Here is a 19,809-nt window from a genome sequence, read left to right as displayed (position 1 = left end):
GGCAGATATGAAGTTGTCTGAGCAGTGCAGACAGGCTGCAAGAGTAGCTCGTGGTATCTTGTCAATGATATACAGGAATTTTTCTAGCAAGGATAAAGTGATTCCCCTTGTATAAGGCAATGGTCAGGCCCCACCTTGAGTACTGTATACAGGTCTGGAGGCCTCATTTCAAGAAGGATGTAGAGCTGCTAGAATGAGTACAGAGAAGGGCAATTAGTGAATGGAACAAAGGGTACTCTTACGAAGAAAGGCTTAAGTTTCGCAATTTACAGTGTCTGGAGACTAGGCACCAGTGAGGTGATTTGATAGAGGTGTATAAAGCCTTGAATGGTTTGAGCATGCTCAAACCATTCAAGGCTTTATACACCTAGTGAATGGAGTGAATGGTAGTGGATCCCATCTAGCTAATGGGATCCACTACCTTGCCCCGAATAGAGGACAAATTCAAATTGAGGAAAGACAGATGTGCGGAAATTTGCCTTTAGCCAGCAGGTAGTTGTTTGGTGGAACAGACTTCCATCCCATGTTTTGGAAGTTGATAGCCTAAGTAAATAGCCTAAGCTCAGCTGGTCAGGTATTTTGAACGAATGGAGGGATGAAGTGGAAGTGGGTTTTTTTTTTTTTTTTTTTTGGCTGATGCTGCTTTCTTGCATCATATGCTAATGCTATTACAGTTCAGTTACAAACTATCCATTAAATATGAATTACCGATTGAAGAATTCAGCGGTTGGATTAGAGGTGTACCGGATGACAGCATAAACCATATCTTACTAACAGTGTAACCATCATCACGATGGCGGGACTGTTAGTAATCCTGGGTATAACCTCCATGCACAAGCACGCGGTGGTGACCACCCAGGTGTGAACCAAATTAAGCAGGGATCAAGGTGCGGTGCCCACACCACATGGAGGAATGCCATCCCCTCTGTGTTACCTGGCAATACTAGCCGGTAGATGACTCATCAACCGGTGCAATACCACCACTTTGCTTATTGGAGTCTTGAAGTGGTGAAACCCATGTTCGGTCTCCAGAGCTAAGTTCCGGTCAACTCCATCATGCAGTATGACTGATAACTTTTGAGGTTATGATGAACATCATGGCGAGATCCAATCTTCCTTACATTTCGAGGGTACAGCTCTTAAACGGTGTTCGCAGGCCGGCTGCTAGTTAATACACCAGACTGAACCTATTGGTAAATGTTCTGGAAGCTTCCAGATCAGCTAGTGTATAATCTTTCTACTCTGCCAGATAGTGACTGGAGGGAGTCCGAGTAGTGTGTATGGTGGGGAGGGCATTGTCGAGGCCACATTATCTGGGAAACGTAATCTCACCATATCCAAAAATTTCATTACTTCATACAGCATGCCCCCCCCTCCCCGCCTTTTCTTATTATTGAATACACCATGAATTATCAAACTAATAGAGTAAGCTTATCTGCAAAAAGATCTAACCCCCCCCCAAACACTTCCTAGTTCATTTCACAAATATACATGGTCTCAATTGTCCTCAACAATGTCCATTATCACTTGCAGTCTGCCAAATCCCAAGTAGTGGGGTTTGAGAGTAATCACCTGAGAAGGCATAAATTCAAATTGAGGAAAGTCAGTTGTTAGGATAGATGTGCAGAAGTTTGCCTTTAGCCAGCAAGTGGTTGATTGGTGGAACGGGCTTCCATCTTTTGTTTTGGAAGTTGATGGCCTGAATAAGTTTAAAGCTGAGCTGGACAGGTATTTGGAATGAATGGAGGGGTGAAATGGAAGCGTTTTTTTTTTTGCTGATGATGCATAAGCTTGCTTTCTTGCATCGTATGTGTCTACTAATGCTATACTTTTTCTGACAAAATCTCAGTTATTGGCTGATTCAACTACTGCTCATCTCAGTTTCCCAAACTATTCACTGTACGATTCCTTTCGCCTCAAATGTGTACCTGTGCATATGTCCGTTCCAATATTCCCTGTCAGAGTTTTGGTAATTTTGAATCTGCTCTGTTCGATCTTCTCTGGCTTAAAATCTCTCTACTTCATTGTTCTCCCAACTCTGCTAATCACTTGGAGCTCTTTGACTTCCTCTCTTTGCAGCTTGATTTTCTCCAGTCCAACTTTCCTAACAGTGAGGTAATTTTCCTTGGTGATTTTAATGTTCGCAGCTCCAGCTGGCTTCCATTTTCTATTCACACTGACCCAGCTGGTTGAGATGCTGAGACTTTTGCAAATACTAATGACCTTGCACAGATTGTATATTTACTTACCAGAATACCGGATAGTCTAACCATACAGCCAACACACTTGATCTTTTTCTCACAAACAACCCTTCTAAGTACATGGTCGAAGTGAGTGGTCCTTTAGGCATCTCAGATCACAACTTTTTGATTGTCTCTTCTCCAATGGAGCCTTTATCTCATGGCTATTCTCAACCTCGTATTGCTTGGTATTATAAGAATGCAAAATGGGATGACCTGTGAGATTTCTTTCCCTTAGTCGGATTACTGTTTCAAGACTTCTAATGTCAATGTTTGCTCAGATCATGTCAGTGAAATTATTCTTGTAGGAATGGAATCCTTTATCCCTCACTCCACTTTAAAATCTCGTCCTTTATCTAAACCTTGGTTTTCCAATAAATCCTCCACTCCTCCACTACAGCCCTGCTCACAACACTTATTAAAAACACGCAACCAAAAAATTACACTCATCTAATGACAGCCGTCATTATGCATTCCACAATTGACTGCCAAATAGCTATCTCACAACCAACTGACCTTGATAAGCATCACTAGGTGAATGTGGTCTCATCACACCATGTGGTGGTGCACAGTGACTCGTGTTGCTCATATCATTTTACTCATTGCTGCCTTACAGGTGTATAGTGACTTTCTGAATAAAAGTTATGCTAACTTAGAAGAATTAGTGCTACAACTTACTTTACTGCATCCTAGATCACCTAAACAGTCGCCATCTGCTATGGGGAGCTGAAAACCTGGAAAAACTAATAAAAATTACTTGACCCAACACAATCTGATAATTCTCAATGGAGTGAACATTTATATGCATATTCCCACAGGATCCACATCTGCTCTTGATATATATCCCCAATTCACACAGGGGGTTCAAAATGTGACATAAGTCTGGCAGTGAAAGTCTAACAAGCTACTATGTATAAAAAATTTTCTACAGAAATCCAATATATTCAAGAACAGACATTAAGCTATCCTGATTATGGATAAGCCATGCCCTTCTATGGTAGTGTTAGTATTTGTGATATAGTGCAAGGAAGCCACACTCTTACCTGCACTGGCAAAAAAAAAAAAAAAAATGAAAATACAAATTGTTCCCCCTCCCCTATAGTTAACTATCCAGTTGACCTTTAAATTTATTCAAACTGTCAGCCTAAACTACCTGCGAGGGCAACTTTTTCCAGTAATGAATGACTCAACCCCTGTAATTTGAAATGCAATTTATAGCTCCTAGTTCTAGAATTCTTTATAACAGTGAAATTCTGCCTTCATTCATCTTTCTAATGCTTCTCTAATTACCATATAGAGTGGGATTATGATCTTCCTGTCTCTAAAGGATAACATTCAATAATTCATCAATAGGACATTATGGGTTTTTCTTGCTGCCTGTTTACACTGTTCAGAAAACTTCATATTTGCTTGTATTATAACTCCCAGATTCCCTCTGCTTTCAATTCAACCCCACTTGGTAGGGTTGAATTAAAAACAGTAGAGGAAGAAACATTTATTTTGTGGTTTGAAGGGATAGGATAGAAGCTGTGATGTCAAATTTTGCAGACAGTGTTATGATTGGTAGAGTTGTTAATGATCAGTGCCAAGCAGCACTCCTTCAGGGTGACTTGAACAGACTTCAGAAATGGTCAGAGAAGTGGTAACTGTTTTAATGCAGCAAAATGGTCTTAGTTACACTTGGCTGCATTAAAACATAGCTACCACTTCTCTGACCATCTTGAAGTCTGTTCAAGTCACCCTGAAGGAGTGCTGCTTGGCACTGATCATTAACAACTCTACCAATCATAAGTCTGCAAAATTTGATATCACAGCTTCTATCCCTTCATGGATGCCATATATGACAATGAGAAGCAACAGTGATCCAACAACTGGTCCTTGGGAGGACCCCACTTCTGACTTTAAACCAATCTGAAGAATATCCATTAATTGCAACACTCCGCCTTCTAGCATTCTACCTTTAGAATCTTTCCACTAATCCAACACTTGTTTCAGTTTATACGGTAACCTCTCATAAGGGACTGAGTCAAATGCTTTGCTAAAATCCGAATAAACTATGATGAAATTGTTTCCTACATCCAGCTCATGAGTAACTGTGTCAAAATGGCCTAAATTAGTTAAATATGAGATTTTCCCGTAACAAAAAAAGTTGTCCTTCATAATGCCATATCTAACTGTCCCTGGATTCCAACACATCGTCAACAACCTAACACATATTTATCCACTTGTGGCTACCAAAGCACACAAACTGCAACATCTAGCTTACTGTCCATGTACTCATTGATTGCCTCATATGCAGTAGTGATTGGCAATCTGGTTGCCTCATTTTCCGCAACGAACACCTCTCTCAGTATTGCTCACCTCCTGGCATATATGCCATTATGGGCCAAAATATTTACTTTCCTCAAACAGCTACAACTCTATAGTTAGTGCAGTCTAAACTTCAGCCACAGTTCCTGTTGATAAAACTATGCAATTAACTCTATAATATTTAAGCTCATTATGGCTTGTTTCTCTTGGATGATAAAGCCCATAATGAAATGAACCTCCCAGTGCATCTCGAAATTGGCATCACTGGTATCCAGTGCCAACAGTTTTCAGGCTAAGGTTCCAGACTAGTAACAGAGCAATCTAATAAGTAATCATTGAGAAGTTCGGCACCTTCATAGCCAGGTGGGCAGGAGCAGCAGCGCGTAGCACACTCTTCTTGATTAGACCGGGGTTCGAGCCCATGACCACCAAATACGGAGGATGCAGAAAGGTCAGGGAATGACCACCATATATCCCCGGAGCAATATGGCCTTAGTTGCTAATGCTCTTAAAAACCAACCAACTAACAACAACAATTGAGAACTTCAGGAAGAGGGGGGGGAGGATTTGGGTCTACATTATTGAAGGGCAGCTTCACAACTTTGTCCTCGTTGGATGGTTGATCTTGGGATAGCTCCCTCAGAATGAATTGGACTAGTGGATTGACCTGCACAGCACAGGTTAAGGCAGTGGTTTCCAAACTACTGAGATCTACGCACCCCATCAAAAATGAAAACATTTAAGGACCACTTCAAAAAAAAAAAAAAAAAAAGGACCGTGTGTGTGTGTGTAAACACTGAGTTTTCTGAAAAGAAAATCCAAAATGTTTAAAACAACTGAACTTTATTCTTATTTTTACATAAATATATATAACTTTATTAATAATCAATTTGATATACATACAACGGTTGTTTCGTGGACCCCCAGGGGTCCATGGACCCCAGTTTGGGAACCACTGGGTTAAGCAAAAGGATTCTGATGGTAGAAGGGGAGGTGTAACTGAGTAGTCTTTTCATTCTCTTCTAAGCACATTGCTTGGTGAACAGCATATGTCCCCTTGGGCACCATGACAATTGCAGATTCCAGGCACTGAACCACAAACTCACATGAATCCTGATAATGTAACCACTGAAAAAATGTTGCCATTCAGAAGGATTGAAATGCTTTGTTCTTGAAATCTCTTAATTGAAACCAAAAATGAAAGAGCCTGAGCAACTCCCTCCAAGCAGCTTCTGTCTATTACAGTAGTATCATTACACAATGCTAAATTTACTTCAGGGTATGAATTGAGAGTGGAAGCGCTCATTTGTAAACTAAGCTGACATTGTTGATTTGGATGTGAAAGCATTTGGCTTAATCTAACATGAGATTGCTACATAAGCCAAATATAGGGGGATCATTTGCAAGGTCCTATATGGGTTACAGGATCATTAATGGACTAGAAGCAAAGGATTGTGATTAATTGCTACTCTTTTGAATGGACTAGTTGGAAACAGGTTCTTCAGAGAATTGGTGGGAGTGACTCTGCCATTTCTGTTTCTGATTTTCTTAAATGACATGAAAGGATTCATGTGACAATCTGAAGATTGGAAGGATAGTCAATGACTGACTGGTGCCAAGTGGCATTCCTTGTAGATGACTTTGACAGGCATCAGATTCAGATAAGTGGCAACTATTCTTTAATGCTGCAGAATGCAAGGTTTTACACTTGAAGTATAAACCTCAAATTAATTTAGACCTGCTGGGGTTGAATTAAAAACATAGTATTAGTAACGGCTGCATGGTGCAAGAAAGCCTATGGCTTATGCTGCACCAGCCAAAAAAAAAAAAAAAAAAAAGGAAATTAAACCTATCGTCCTATGCGCTTCCCTTACCTGAAAGTACTATCCAGATGACCTTTGAATTTCCTCAAACTGTCGGCCTCTACCACCCATGAAGGCAACTTATTCCAGTAATTTATAACTCGATGGCTAAAATAAAACTTCCTGCAGTCCAATCTAAACATTTCCCCCCGTAATTTGAATTTATGTCCCCTAGTTCTAGCATTATTTATAATCTTGAAAATTTTGGCCTCATTCATTTTACTGATGCCTCTCAGAGCCTTAAACACCTCAATCAAATCTCCTCTAAGGTGTCTAGTTTCCAAACTCTGCAACCCACATATTCGAAGTCTTTCTTCATAAGGACGCCCTTTTGCCGATCTCACCAGGCGAGTTACCCTTCTTTGCACCCTTTCAAGAAGCTCGATGTCTTTCTTTAGGTGCGGTCTCCATACTTGTGTTTCTGTATAAAATTCCAAGTGTGGTCTAACATAAGCCTTATATAATGGGATTATCACGTCCATATCTCTACTTGCAAAAGTTCGATAGATCATCGATAGGACACCATGGGCCTTCCTTGCAACCTGTTTACAATGCTCAGAGAATTTCACGTCTGACCGTATCGTAACACCCAAGTCCCTTTCCTCCAGTACTGGGTTTAGTTGAACTCCACCAAGTGAATAGGTTTTTTTGGGATTACTGTTTCCCAGGTGTAATACCTTACACTTTGTTGGATTAAAGCACAGCTGCCATTTTTCTGACCATTCCTGAAGTCTATCTAGGTCTCTCTGAAGAAGCTCAGCTTGAGTGATCATTAACTACTCTACCAATTTTAACATCTGCAAATTTAGACATCACGCCCTCTATCCCTTCATCAATGTCGTTTATGAAAATTAAAAACAACAGTGGTCCTAATACTGATCCTTGGGGAACCCCACTTCTTACATCAACCCAATCTGAGGAATAGCCATTTATCACAACCCTCTGCCTCCTGCCCTGAAGCCATCCTTCTATCCATCTAAGGATTTTCCCAGTGATTCCAACCTGTTCCAGCTTATAAAGCAACCGCTCATGTGGGACTGAGTCAAAAGCTTTGCTGAAATCTAAATAAACAATGTCGAAATTATTCCCTAAATCCAGCTCGTGAGTGACCCTTTCGAAATAGCGAACCAGATTTGTTAAACATGATTTTCCCTTTACAAAACCATGCTGAGTATCCTTGAGAATTTCAATTCGATCCAAATGATCCTGAATTCCACCCTTGATCATTGCCTCCATGATTTTCCCTACTACTGAAGTCAGACTGACAGGTCGATAATTTCCAACTTCACTTTTAGAGCCACCCTTGTGTATGGGAGATACATTTGCACTTTTCCAATCCAAGGGAATCTCCCCAGAGTCTAGTGATGCTTGCATAATTAGCCTCAATGGTTCAATGCACTCACTTGCCGCCTCTCTTAAGATTATAGGGTATATTCCATCAACTCCAGGAGCCTTACTGGTCTGTAGGCTCGAAAGTTTTTTCATTAAATAATCTTGCGAAATTTCAATATCATTAATCACATATTTTTTTAACTTCGCTCCCACAATTTCCCATTGCCACAAAAGGCTTTTCATTTGTAAATATAGATGCAAAATAACTGTTGAGTTCATCTGCAACGGCAGCTGGTGTATTTAATAGTATCCCCTTTCTCTTATGTAAAGGTCCGATCTGGTTTGTCCTGCTCTTCTTGGCATTTATATATGTGAAGAATTGCTTATCCCCCCCCCCTCTTTGCTCTGTTTGCTAGTGATTTCTCATAAACTGCCTTTGCCTGTCGAACCTTTTCTGTGGCTCTATTACACATCACCTTGTAGCTGTTATAGGCTCCAGTACTTTTTATTGCTCTGTAACCTTTCCATGCCACTTTTTTCTGCTCAAGTAATGTGGCAACTTCACTATTCATCCAACTTGGAACCCTCCTCTTGGAGTATTTTTTTTTAATGGTATATACGCATTCAAGGCATCTGTGATTAATGTTTTAAAAGCGTACCACAGTTCAATTGTATTCATTCTCTGCGCGACATCTACCCAGTTAATAGAGGCCATGTAGTACCTTAAGGCATCATAATTTCCTTTTCTGAAATTAAAACCCATTCCTTTGCCTTTTACTTCTGCTACCTGTCTCGTCATCATCCACCGTAGAACTCCGTGATCACTTCCTGCTACTGGTTCCTCTACTGTCAGCCCTGTTATGTCATCTAATTCATGTGTGATGATGAGGTCTAGGATATTCTTTTCTCTAGTACTTTCCCTGACATGTTGATACAAATAACAGTCATCTAGTTGATTTAAAAATTTTGTTCCCCATGTCTAGTTTCCTTCCCATTTACTCCAATCAATTAGAGGCAAATTGAAATCACCCATAATAAGGCATTGACGTTTACTTGCCCATTCCATTTGCATGTAGAGGCTTTTGTCATAATCTTCACAATCACCTGGTCTGTAGATTACTCCTACTTGCAAGGGGAGTAGGAGTAACCCCCACCTATAGCAAGGGGATTTGGTGATAGATCCTCACAGACACTAAGTCCATTCTAGTACAGACAGGTGTAAAAGTAAGAAGCCTCCATGGTATTTTGTCAAAATAAGAGATTGTGCAGTGTGTGTGTGTGTGTGTGTGTGTGTGTGTGTGTGTGTGTAAGAGCAAGAAGCTGACCTGAATTGATCCCTCCCCCATTATAATTACCAAAAAACGTAAAGATAAACTTGTTTCACTGCTTTATTAAATTCTGGAAATCTGTTGTGTAAAAACACATCCATTGCTGTTGTAACCTGTGTTCATGTGCAGCCTCTTCATTGTCAAATGTTTTACAAAAAATGTAGGGAAGATGAACGATATGTTCCCTGCCTGAATCATTAATGGCCTCTTAGGTTTACATGCTCTGTGGTGTCTAGCAATAGCAGTTCTGTCTATAGCCCTGCACTTTTTTCGTGCAAATTGAGTACCTAGGTTCTTTCAGAAGTATTCAGTATGATGTATTTGATGCATACTATCTCCAGGCCTCGTGAAAGTGCACAAGAATGTCAAGTCCTAGAAAATGTTCATTATTACTTTCCCTGCTGTTTAATGCAGCCTTAATTTCTTGTTTGGATATACACCTGTCTGTACTAGGGTGGGGAGGAACCATGGTATTTCTTTTTCAGTGATGCACATTTAGATTCAAGGTGTGATTGGTGAATCAACAGTTCATCACTGGTGACAATCCAGTTCAACATGTCATATCCTGTCTTTATAGGGTGGAGTTTTTCCAGTGTAGGTGTCTTGCAGTACATTTTTTTTTTTTTTCAGGTTTCAATTCCCTAGAAATATACACATTCATACATCCTATAACAAAATAGCCATGTTGAAGACCATTGGTATAGCGTTAAGCTGTAGTTTACACCATTGGTTTTCGATGTAAATAATGTTATTTTAACATAGACCAAAAACTCTAACATGCCATTGGGTGTGTTAGTTTTTGAGGCATTAAAATAACTGCCAGTTGCTATTCTAATTTTAATACTGAAAATTAAAATTATATAAGAAAGTTGACATATCCACACATTCTTAAATGAGATATGTTTAATTTTCCTTTTAATTCAAAATGGTGGCATTAGCATTGCAGACAGGCTGCCCAGACATCTCATTGAATTTTTTCAGCAGTACCATGTTATAGGAGGATTACAGGTAACCCTCCTATAACATGGTACTTAGGTTCCTATAAAATCTCGTGCAGTGCGAAACAGTGTTATACGGGACTAAGAAACAATACAAAAAAGGGGGGTTACATTCCAATAAAAATACACCATTTTTTTATAACTATCTGAAACCTAATTTTTATTTAAAATAGTAATAACTGAACAAACATCTTACAAACTGTGATACATATATGCCTTGGCGCCGCCGTAGCGAGGTGGGAAGGAGCAGCAGTGCGTAGCACATGCTTCTTGATTAGACCGGGGTTCGAGCCAGTCACCACCAAATACAGAGGATGCGGAAAGGTCAGGGAATGACCACCGCATATTCCCGGAGCAATATGGCCTTAGTTGCTAATTCTCCTAAAAACCAAATAACAACAACATATATGCCAGTTAATGTACATTCATTTAATTTTGTTTCTATTCATCGCTGCTAGCACAATCAAACAAGAACATTTTCTCTGTTGCCATTTCTACCAAATCTGCTTCGCCAACCTTTTTTTCCTACAAGTAATTCTTGAATGTCTTCAGTAGTCATATCATCAAAACCATCCCCTCCTACCAATTAGCAACTTCTATCGTACCGATTCCGTTTTCTGCCAGTTCAACCATACGAAGGGGATCAAAAAGTTCGTACCCTTACCTAGAAATAATAGCCCTAGAAAGGTGAAACTTCACAGGAACTTTAATCCTTTTCTATGTACTCACCATGTATAGTAACATATTTCTCTCTTCTATGGATCAGTTGTTTAATGCCTTTATCATAGAAGTGCTGCACTTTTTTGCCTGAAACCACAATTCCACTTCATTGATGACTTCCTGAGACAAATCAAAGCTGTGTCCAAGCAATGGTCTCTTCATTTTTTGAAACAAGAAGTCTGATGGTGTTAGGTCAAGAGAATAGGGTGAGTGCTGCACTAGTTTGAAGCTGCACTGGGCACCAAAGTTGGCGGTGGAAATGGTCATGTGAGCCGGTGCATTGTCTAACAGAAGACAGGCACCTTTGGTTAACATTGCTTGCCTTTTCACCTTCAAAGCATCGCATAACTTTTTCAAAAGATTTCTGTAGTATTCTCCGGTAAGTGTGGAACCACGAGGTAGGTAATCTGCCAGGATAACCCCTTTTCTGTCCCAAAACACAGACATCACCTTTACAGATGAAGTGGTCTTTGCCTTTTTGGGAGAAGGTGTGCTTTCACTGCTTTGACATATCTTTAGTCTCCGGATCATACTGGTATAACCCACATTTGCCACCAACCGATCAAAAATGTTCTCAACATATCATTACACAAATCCAACAGTTGGCGAGAACATTGCATTCTATATTGCTTCTGCAAAGGCGTCAACAGCCTTAGAACCCATCGTGCAGAGACCTTAGACATATGCAGATGGTCATGTAAAATGCTGGGGGCAGACCCATAACTAATTCCAACTGCATTTTCAATGAAATTAATTGCCACACGTCTCACTCAACACCAGCTGCTCAACCTTTGTAACATTCTCACTGTCTGTGAATGTTGATAGTCTTCCCCTTCCTTCTCTTGGTTCGTCAAAGACACTTGTACAACTGCACTGGAACTCCTGTTTCACTTTTTTTACAGTGGCATAGGATGGACAATTCTGCCCATACACAGCTTTCATTTCTTTGACAATTTCCTGAGCTTCCTTATCCTGTAAATGCAGGAACTTGATCACTGCTCAATATTCTACTTTGTCAACCATAGCATCCTTCCTCAGATTGCAGGATCTACCTCTGGTGTACGATCACCTACAGGAATGAAATTTCACAATGTTAGTTATTGAATATGTAGACAACTTATATTAAAAATGGCATCATCCTACTGATGTTTTATCTAGGTCAGGATACAAACTTTTTGATACCCCCTTGTATTTTCTGAATGAATCGACTCTGGCCATACATTTTTCCAACACCCAGTTACTGTTGATGGTTGATTTTACTTCTTTGAGTGATAAACTATGATTTGACTCCGATGCAGTCCACAAGGGGCTTAGAGGGGAACAGGTATTCTGAGTTATCAAACACTCAGTCTAAAACACTGGATCCAATATCTTTCTATTTTAGAAGATTTAGGAGAAGTCCAGTTGGCCTGCCTCTCTGAAATCCACTCATGCACACCTCGATGGCAAGCCCTGTTACGTCACTTAAGTGGCAACGAGCGTGTAGAGTGGTTCTCTTCGAGAACGCCTGGTCAGTGTGAAGAGGAAAAGACCAAACCCTCCAGCACATGGCGAAATGAAACAAATGGCCCACAGTCCCCAGCAGCTTTCACTCTCCCTCTTATGGCAGTGAGAGGATCAGAGTGGAAGCAGAGGGTGCTAAGAATCTCTGGGTACAACCAGGTTGCCATGCATGGAAACTGAACTTGGCCTGTTACAACGTATGATCGCTCATCAGTGAAGACAGGATACTGAACTTAGCCTGTTACAATGTAAGATTGCTGATCAGTGAAGACAGGATACTAGAGCTGGAAAAGGAATTAGAAAATGTGAATTGGAATATCATCGGTTTGGCTGAAATAAGAAGAAATGGATCACTTGTAAGTTTATCAAGTGGAAATCTGCTGGACAATGGAAATAGTGAAAACAGTAAAGGTGGAGTTGTGTTTCTGGTTCATAAAGATATTAAAAACAACATTTTGGAATTCAGAAGCACATCACCAAGGGTGTCAAGACTACTACTCAGGATTTCTAAGAGGTACAAGTTAAAGGTTATAATGATTTATGCACCAACATTGAGCCATGACGATGAAGAGGTTGAAGAAATGTACACAGAAATTGAATCTTCTAGATGAGCAGAAGACCCACTATCATTATGGGGAACTTCAATGCTAAGGTTGGAAAGCAATAAAACAGTCTAGAAAGGAGAACTGTAAGAAATTTTGGAATTGATGAAAGAGGTGAAAGACTTGTGGAATTTGCAGAATCTCGAGGAATGTCAGGAAGTGTCTTTTTTTTTCAAGAAAAGAGTGAAGAGAAAGTGGACAACTAATGAAATCGACCTCATCCTCACTAACAGAAGATATATCGTGAATGATGTTACCATTCTGAACAAGGTTAATGTTGGAAGTGATCACAGCATGGTAAGATGCACACTCGATATAGATGTAAGAAAAGATAGGAAAAAACTGACTCAAGTAAATAATATGAAGGTCTTTGAGATAACAGAAAAGGAGAAAAAGCAGTATGTACTGGAACTTAGAAACAAGTTTGAGCTTCTGCAGACTGCTCAGGACCAAAATGTCAATAAGGAATAATACAAATTTTTGAAAGTGATACAGCCGAAGAAACCTATAGGTAAAAAGAAATCCAAATAAGAAAAAAATTAGTAAAGAAACACTTGTCAGGATGAACCGAAGACAACAAACAAAGAGCAAGATAAACACTGACAAGGATAAAATTGAGTATACTAAATTATGCAAAGCCATTAGAAAGAGACTCAGAGAGGACATAAGAAGATTTAACACAAGAAAAGTAGAACACGCATTAAGGGAAAACAAACGACTTAAATCAGCAGCCATGAGCAGTAGTACAGAAAGACAAATGATATTGAAACTGAAGAATAGCAATGGTGTACTTAAAAACAGCAGAGAAGCATAATTCAAATAGCAGAAGACTACTATAGAGAATGATGCAAAGAGTGAGGGAATGATGTCAGCAGTGTGGAAGATGAATCACAAATTAGTAACACATGCGGCATACCTGATATCCTTCCTGATGAGGTAGAACATGCTTTGAAGAATCAGAAAGCCAGGGGGGGGGGGAGATGAAGTTACTCTAGAGTTGTTAAAATTTGGAGAAAGAGAAACTGGCAAGCTTCTTTACAAAATGCATTAGAAAAGGAGCGACACTTAAAGAGTGGAATAATGCAATCTTAGTTTTGCTGCATAAGAAAGGAGATAATCAGAAATTGGAAAGTATAGACCAATTAGCTTGTTATCCCACATCTACAAGTTGTTTACAAGGGTCATTACTAACAGAGTAGAAAGAATACTTGATGAGAATCAACTGAAAGTGCAAGCTGGCTTTAGGACAGGATTCTCAACTATCGATCATCTTCACTTAATATGATAGCTAAGTGAGAAAGCAAATGAATATAAAACACCATGCGTGGCATTTGTGGATTATGAAAAGGCATTTAACTCCGTACAGCATACGGCAATGTTTTGGGCACTGGAAAGACAAGGCATAGATACCCCATATATTATGATTTTGAAGAAAATATGAGAATGCTACCTCCTTTATTAGATTAGACAAAGACAGTAGCAAATTTAAAATTGAGAAAGGAGTTCGACAAGGAGACCAATATCTCTAAAGTCGTTTACTGCTGCCATTGAGGAAGCTTTCAGAAGATTATACTGGTTGCAGAAAGTAGTCAATGTGAATGAAGAGTACCTAAACCATTTAAGATTTGCAGATGACATTGTGATCATAAGCCATGATCTCAAAGAATTAAGAGGAAAATCTTAATCAGTTATGCAGAGTTAGTAAGGATTTTGGACTAAAGATGAATATGACTAAAACAAAAATAATGATCAAGTATGCCACAGAAAGGGATATAATCATTGAAGGAGCAGTAATTGAAAAGGTGGATTCATATACGTATCTGGGACAAGTCATTAGCTGTAATAATGATAAATGGCTGGATGTCAAGAGAAGAATAAATTTTAGATGGATAGCATTCAGAAATATAGTCACATACTGAGGAGTAATATCCCAATTTGTCTGAAACGTAAAATAATGAGCCAGTTTATACTCCCCACCATGACTTATGGAAGTGAAATTTGGGCACTCACCAAAAGAAGAGAAGAGAAGCTGAGAACTACATAGCAAAGAATGGAACGAATTATATTAGGAATCAGACTGTTAGATAAAAAAAGAAACACATGGATAAAGTAGCAAACTCAAGTAATGGACACTTATCAAAACTAAAGAACTAAAATGGGCTTTGGCAGGGCATATAGCTCAAAGACATGATGACAAACGGACTAAGAAAATAACAGAATGTTATCCAAGAGGAGCTAGAAGAAAACCTGGAAGACAACGGGGATGGACAGATGAAATTCACGATTTCATTGGTAGTAAATGGATGGTAATTTCACGAAATTGAAGGAACTGTAAAGTTGCTGGAGAGGCCTTCATCCTGCAGTGGGTTGAAAATGGCTGACGATGACAGTCCACAGTTGAAAAATGTTTCGGTGCCTCCATCACTTCAATAGATTTGGAATCAATTTTTTCCAAAATCCATTGTAATGCTTTTCTGATGTAATCAGTTTTAAAGCTAAATTAAAGAAGTTGTATTAGGTGGTAGAAATATTACTTCAACCTCTGGATGACTTAAATCTTTTGGATGGCCTGGCACATTATCCAATAGTAAATAAAACTGAAATCTATATTTTTTTCAACAAGTTCAACCCAAATAAGTTTGATTAGCACAGAACCTAACACTGGGATTTCCCAAGAAAATAAAATAGGTAATTTCCCAAGAATTATTTTTTTGCTTAACGACAAGCGAGTCAACAGTGGGATCCACAAAAAAAGAATGGAAATGTTGAAAAATGATGTTGAACATAACGGTAGAGTTCCTCCACACAAAAGCTCAAAAATACCACGTTATGTGAGGTTTTCCACAATTCTCTAACCATGTTAGAGCGAAACCATGTTATATAAGTACAGTGTTGTGTGAGGATTGCCACAATTTATCAATAGTACCAAAACTGTGTTGTAGAAGTACCATGTTATATGGGGGTTGCCTGTATTGTATTGTATTGCATTGCATTGTATTGTGCAAGTGGTTAGGCCACATCTTGAGTACTGCAGATAAGTCTGGAAGCTTAATTTGCAAACAGATGTGGATCTGTTGGAATGTGTGCTGAGAAGAGAAATGAGATTAGTGAGAAGAACAAGAAAAGGGTCTCGTATCAGGAAAGGCTTCATTTTTGTAAATTGCCTTATCTGGGAGCTAGACACCTGTGATGAGATCTGATTGAGGTGTTTAAGGCTCTGAATGGATTAAGTAAGCTCACCTTTTCTGATGGAGTTCTTTCTCTTGAGACTACACACACACACACTAATTCAAAGCAAGGCTGTTTGCAAGATAATGTCCTTAAATTTGCCTTCGGCCAGCTGTAGTTGATTGTTGGAGCAAACTTCCATCTAATGTGTTAGAGATGGATAAATTCAGAGAAATAAAACTTTTAAAGGCATAGACAAGTGATATGGCGAGTGTTTTTTTTTTTTTTGCTGATGCTGTATATGCTTGCTTTTTTTCATCTTTTTCCACTACTAATAGCAAATGCCATCACAAGGTTATGAAATAGAAATGAAAGATAATACTAGCAAAGTGGAGAAAAATATCTTGTGAATTATCCATTTCATACTGTGTGAAGCATCACCCATGTAAGTGCTAAGTGGTCTATTGTCTGGAATTTATAATATTTAATTTCTAAGTAATCAAAATAGCATTAATTTTTAACAAATGATATGTAGCATCTTCTACAATGTTTTTGTGTTTGTTGGGTACATTTTACTTAACAGTTTAGCAGTGAGCATTAAATTTCAGATGTATGTAATGTATTTGATATTAGTGCAGATTAGTGCAGATATAATATAGTACTGATTATTTTTTTTTTATTTTGACAACACTGATCATCAAATCAGTGTTGTCAAGCGTTGTTTAAAATCTGACGAATTATCACATACAGTGCAAATCTGAAATTTAAAGAAGCTAATTGCGAAACTGTTTCTTTAAAAATTCTTTGAACTTTCATTTGCTTTGCTTCCCATATGCCCATATTTAACTGAAGTTGTATGTGTATGTGTTATCATTAGTGTTTGTATATGCTACAATATTAACCAATTTCCCAAGATATGGAATTAATTTTATTAGCCTTAAATGCTGTTGGTAGGTAGCAGCAGTTAGATAACCTATATTCCTGATTGATCTTAATTTTCCCTACCAGTAAAATTTATATAACCTTGATAATTATTAGGTGTACCTTACATTGAACATGTATTAGCATTCTTGTTAAAAACTTGTGCTGTCTGGTATTTTCTTGCCTGGAAACGCGATCTGTATTAAAAGTTTTCCACCTTCTGATTTCTAAAAGTTGAAAGTATGGTATCAGTAGCATCATAGAGAGATTCAAAATTTGTGCAATCCAAAATGAAATAGAAATGCCCATTCTTTCATTTAGGTAACCATAAAAATCCTTACAAAATGACATCAGTGGCAAGTGTGCACCTCTGCATGTAGAAATATGGTTTTAGAAATATGGCTATACTTGTTGGCTCATTCGTACTGGTTTGTTTGCGAGGAAGTGTTCATGACATTCCTTTTTGAACATGTTTTATAGCCAGTACTTTTGTTCAAAATTGTATGCCAATGTCAAAAGACTAATTTTGAGAAAAATATTCTGATACACTTGCTTTTTTAATACTTAATCTTATATTTGCCTAATTGCATAACCTGATAATTTAAGTTTTAATCATTGTGTGTGTTGTGAAAATTTTTAATTGCCCTCTTGCTAACTAGAAAAATTGAGAAAAATTTTCTATTTGGTAGCTTGACTTTTAATGTTTAAAAGGGCCCAAGAAGTCCCAATCCTCCAAAGAATTAATGTCATAGCTTGCATTCAATACACTAGTCTGATTGAAAACTAATATCCAATGAAAGGAAGTTTTGTCAGACTGCTAATTAATATTTTCATTTTTCTTATATTTCAATGAATATCATACTACGTTCTCCCATCCAATTTCAAGGAGTGATTTCTGTTAATATTCTTTACAGGCCTCTTCTATTTCTTGGGTTCCATTGTAAACTTCAGTCAAGATCCCGAAGTTCACTTTAAATATATCCAGGTAAGGTCAAATATTAATACTAAAATATTTATTTAAAAAAATATATATTAGCACAGGTTACACATCTTATAAAGCAGCTGGACACAGATGCATCATTTTATTTTTTATTATTTTTATTTAAATTTTTTTCTGATGCAGCAAAGTCCTTGGACTTCCTTGCACCATTATGACAATTTACAAATATCAAGACCCTACAGTTAAATACTCTGAAACAGTCATAAACAAACTCCAGTGAGGTTTTAATGTCTTTAAAAAATGTTTCACATCTGGAATTTTCTGCTAATTGTTCTTCTATATATCAGTGTTACACAATTTGCATAGTTTCATTTCTGTTTTCAACCCATTAAAAGAAAAGAAAAGATAGTCCTGCAAAAACCTTATAAAGAAAATGTCACTCTTTTTTGTATGGATTCTTAAAGACAATTGTGATCATGGATATGAATGCCAGATTACTTTCTTACTACTTCTTGATTATAAAATGTGCAAGATTTTAAAGTGTCTTTTACAGCGTTTATACACACATCCATGTGTATATTCATTCTGCTGTAACATACCACAATGGTGCACTTTCTTTATTTCAATTTATATTATTGCACCCTTTTTTTATTTCAATTTGATTTATATATTTTAAAAATTATATATGGTTCCTATATATACATGTATTATCACTACATGTACCTAGATAGTATGAATCAGAGCTGTAATAACTCAATATGTTCTACGTTGATAATAATATTAGTAAATAAATAAGAGGAGTTAACCTCAATATAGTACGTGGAAAAACCTACAAAAGATCGATTATCTTTAATCAATTTCTAAATGCCTATAAATATTCAACGACGGATTCTGCTTTGGACTCAGAAATACAAATATTAACTAGCAGATTCTTAAACAGGGGTTATCCCATTAACACAATAAATCGAATTAGGGTACAAGCTAAGGATAGGATACAAAATACTACACCAGTCAACAATAGAAATATCAAAAAATACTTTATTTCTGTCCCATATGTTGAACAGTGGCACAAACAGCTTAACAGATTCTTTAAAGATACCGAATTTAAAATTATAGCTAGTCCCATACGGAAGTTACACACTATACTGAACAATCGCTCGGTTCTTTCCGTGTTCGCAACACAAATCAATGATCTAGTATACAACATTTCTTGCGGTGATTGCGACTCGTCTTACCAGGGTTCGACCCGGTTTTCTCTTAATATCCGTGTTAATCAACACGAAGCCTCTGTTCGTGCTTCTCGTTCAGCAGCGTCAGAATTAGCCTTTCATGCCATTAACGAAAAACATACTTTTTTATTTAACGAGGCCAAAATACTTAATGTTCAACGTAATTATACGCGACTATTAATTGCAGAAACCGTTGAAATTAAATTACATGAGAATTCTGTTAATGTTCGGCGGCCATATTTGATCTCCGATGCGTGGACCTTTACGCGCATGCGCGAAGACATATAATCACTATTTAAGTTGCAGGTTTAGCCTGATTCGGTAATTTTCGTTCCTGTGATCACGACAGTCGGTCGAAAAGCATTGTCAGCTTCAGGAAGGAAAATCGTCTTGAATATTTTCGTTAGATTCTTTTAATTGCGTTAATTTGAATTTTAATTGTTTTAAATTGATTTTGAATTGTGTTAAATTGATTATTTAATTATTTATATTTTACTTTAATGTTCCGGTAAGTTGTCGGTTTTTTCGTTTTTTCCGTTTTAATTTCTGGAGGGTATCATACGGAAGTGTTCCACGTACTATATTGAGGTTAACTCCTTATTTATTTACTAACACTACATGTACCATAAACAATGAGTGCAAAGACTGTTTCAAAA

The 19,809-nt window shown here is 37.8% G+C and overlaps 1 protein-coding gene across 1 annotated transcript in view; it reads left to right on the top strand.

Moving 5' to 3' along the window:
- Chc (clathrin heavy chain) overlaps nt 1-19,809 on the top strand; it is a 496,589-nt gene that overhangs the window by 317,796 nt on the left and 158,984 nt on the right. The window contains exon 16 of the mRNA XM_090369802.1: nt 17,899-17,969. Within this exon, the coding sequence (XP_090225928.1) occupies nt 17,899-17,969 (71 nt within the window). The remainder of the gene's footprint in view (nt 1-17,898; nt 17,970-19,809) is intronic.

The sequence above is a fragment of the Mastigoproctus giganteus genome, chromosome 3 (genome assembly GCF_048544385.1).
Source record: "Mastigoproctus giganteus isolate SK-2022 chromosome 3, ASM4854438v1, whole genome shotgun sequence".
Lineage (NCBI taxonomy): Eukaryota > Metazoa > Arthropoda > Arachnida > Uropygi > Thelyphonidae > Mastigoproctus > Mastigoproctus giganteus.
The sequence above is the reverse complement of the archived record's forward strand: the minus strand, read 5'-3'. Positions and strand labels throughout refer to the sequence as shown.